At 42.7% G+C, this 2,487-nt stretch overlaps 1 protein-coding gene across 1 annotated transcript in view; it reads left to right on the forward strand.

Annotated features, from left to right (window-relative positions):
* T265_15671 (hypothetical protein) overlaps positions 1-2,216 on the forward strand; it is a gene marked incomplete at both ends in the record, with an annotated part of 12,044 nt that extends 9,828 nt beyond the window's left edge. Inside the window, one exon of the mRNA XM_009178914.1 lies at positions 1,921-2,216. Coding sequence (XP_009177178.1) covers positions 1,921-2,211 — 291 coding nt within the window. The remainder of the gene's footprint in view (positions 1-1,920) is intronic.
* Between the last annotated feature and the right edge of the window lie 271 nt (positions 2,217-2,487).

Below are 2,487 nucleotides of genomic sequence, written 5' to 3' on the forward strand. Positions count from 1 at the left end.
CAGAAAATATATTTTAAACTACAAGTGCTTTAAAATAAACCGCCCAAATGATGTAGGACAGTGAGAGAGCCCGAAACCTTGAGGTCATAAGTGTGCGTGTGTGTGTTTGTGTGTGGCCTTCCACACCAGGACGTATCCATATATGAAAACGAATTATCGGATTGGAGTAGAACTTAGTACCCAGATTCGTCGACCGATCGACGAACGTGAGGCTCATTGGTTATCTAGCTGATTTTCAAAGTGAACTTGATTCAGGCGATCAGTGTGTTCGGATGGATTATATATAAGTGGTCATTTGTGAGATTGAATTGTGTATTAGGCGTTCCAGCCTGATTCACTCAGTAGCCGGTGTATTTTACTAGATACGGTATCAATTCGAAGCTTGAAAATGCCCAGTCATGAACTTACCACTGTGCGATCGTTCACTGCACATGAGTGAATGTCTCACCGGAATGCTTGTTCTCGTTCGATTCCCATGAGTGAGGATTGTGCAGACCTGGCAACAGTCAACTGATTACTCATTAGTTGTTCGATTCCCAACGGGTTGGACGCATGAGACAAGCTGGACGATGATGAGCAGATCGAAACTCACCTCATTTCAGCTAAAATAAAGCTCATCACAGCTAAGCGAAGCTAAGTTAAAAGAGGCTGAGCAAAGCTAAATCCTCTATTCTAACATATATTTAATCAAGGTAAGTTCACCAGCGAGTCAACTGAGTAGTTTGTTCGCTGATGGTCAACGTTTTTTGTTCAGATTCCATATAGTGAAACGGATAAAACCTGAACCAAGTCGGATTGACTGGCCGCGAATTGACCATGTTCGACTTGCCGCGTTTCAAACAAATGACTGGAATGTCCGCTACGCAGTTGCCAATCATAATAGAATGAAGAACACGTGTTGAAAAACCTGCCCACCAAACCTTCCTTACGCATTGTTTGAACAAGAGTTGAACGGCAGGTTTCAAACCGTCAGCTCAAATTACACACCGGGGAGAAGCTAAGATTTTTGAGATCACACCGCACACTTTGAGTAGATAGTTTCATAGCTGACGCTTGTGCACACTGCATCTAGGACTTAATTCAAATCATTTTAAGATGCTATTTTACGTATTTGCAAAATAGGGCCAGTGAAGTGATGACGAAGCGAACGATGGGATCAGCGGGTANGTTACATTCAGGAATCTGACCTTCCTGGTAAATATGAATCTAACACAGACACCGCTGGAGAAAAACTTCCGGACGCTTCGCACCATCTATCTGGTACATGTTTGGTACATGTGGCACTTTAGACCCAGTGATATGCTGTTCTGAAGTCACAAGCGACACCAAATAGCAAACGTGCACTGAATTCATCAAGCACACTTCTATCAGAGCTAATACACTGAAAATTTCGGTTTTCTGTACATATGGTTTTGCTCTAACACCTAGTGGAGCATGAAGAGCTGGTCAGTTCAGTCTCCAGTTGGTCGAAATCTCGCTTAATTCTCATGGGTCAAAGTTTCCGTTGCCCTTTTGTTGGTTAACTAGTACCTAGTCTAGACGGACTTGGTATGTCAGCAGGGACTATGCTGTCTGCACACTTCGCTTTTTCGATGAAACTTTGGCCACCCACAATCAATGAAGCGGTGAGCGACTTTTTTTCCCTTCGCTTGGCTTATCACCACTGTATGGGCTGAGGTTGGAGTCATCAAACAACGGGTTTTTCATCATTGAAAATTTGAATGTCTCATACATTAAGCCAATGAGGCGGTGCAACAGGTTGTGTAGGCCAAATGCAATGAGACATGCATCTGTAAGTCTAACAACACTATCAAGCATCAATTTTACAAAGTTTTTTGCGATTTTTTTTAGTTCCTATATCTTTGAATAGAAGCAGTCTTTCATAATCTTTCTAACATATTTTGAACTGTTTCGTTTTAGTGGGGTATCGGTTGGACAGCGGGTGATGATCGAAAACTCAATGATCCCTTCTTCTGGTCTGAATCAGAAGATGGTGGAGCAAACGCATACATGAGGAAAGAGCAGTTCAGTGTATTCAACTACATCCTGTGGACAGTTACGGCCCATCTGTCTCAGAATTGGTCTTTGTCTGGAATGATGATAGTATACTCAGTTGGTTTGGGGCTAGCAGCCCTACCAATGCTGTTCATAGTTTTTGGGGTTTGTCGTCTGATTCAGCAGTTTATTCAGCGTGATAGATCGAGTGAATAGTTCCGTTGTCCCTGTTCTGTATCATTTTCATCTGTCTCTCATTTCCTCATCAGGAAATACAGTTTACTGTTAAATGCCCGTAATATAGCTTAACCATCCTAATGGTGGAAAAGTTGGGACTTTGCACTGCAATATACGCCTGAGGCAGAACCACTAAATGCTAACAATCAGTCATAGAAGACTGCACCAACTCTTTAGGCTAAGGGGTTTTCGGTGCCTCTAACTTATGTGACCGTAGGGCCGATTTACTAGCAGGTTGCTCAGGTTCTCATGGGC

This window comes from Opisthorchis viverrini (genome assembly GCF_000715545.1).
Source record: "Opisthorchis viverrini unplaced genomic scaffold opera_v5_734, whole genome shotgun sequence".
Lineage (NCBI taxonomy): Eukaryota > Metazoa > Platyhelminthes > Trematoda > Opisthorchiida > Opisthorchiidae > Opisthorchis > Opisthorchis viverrini.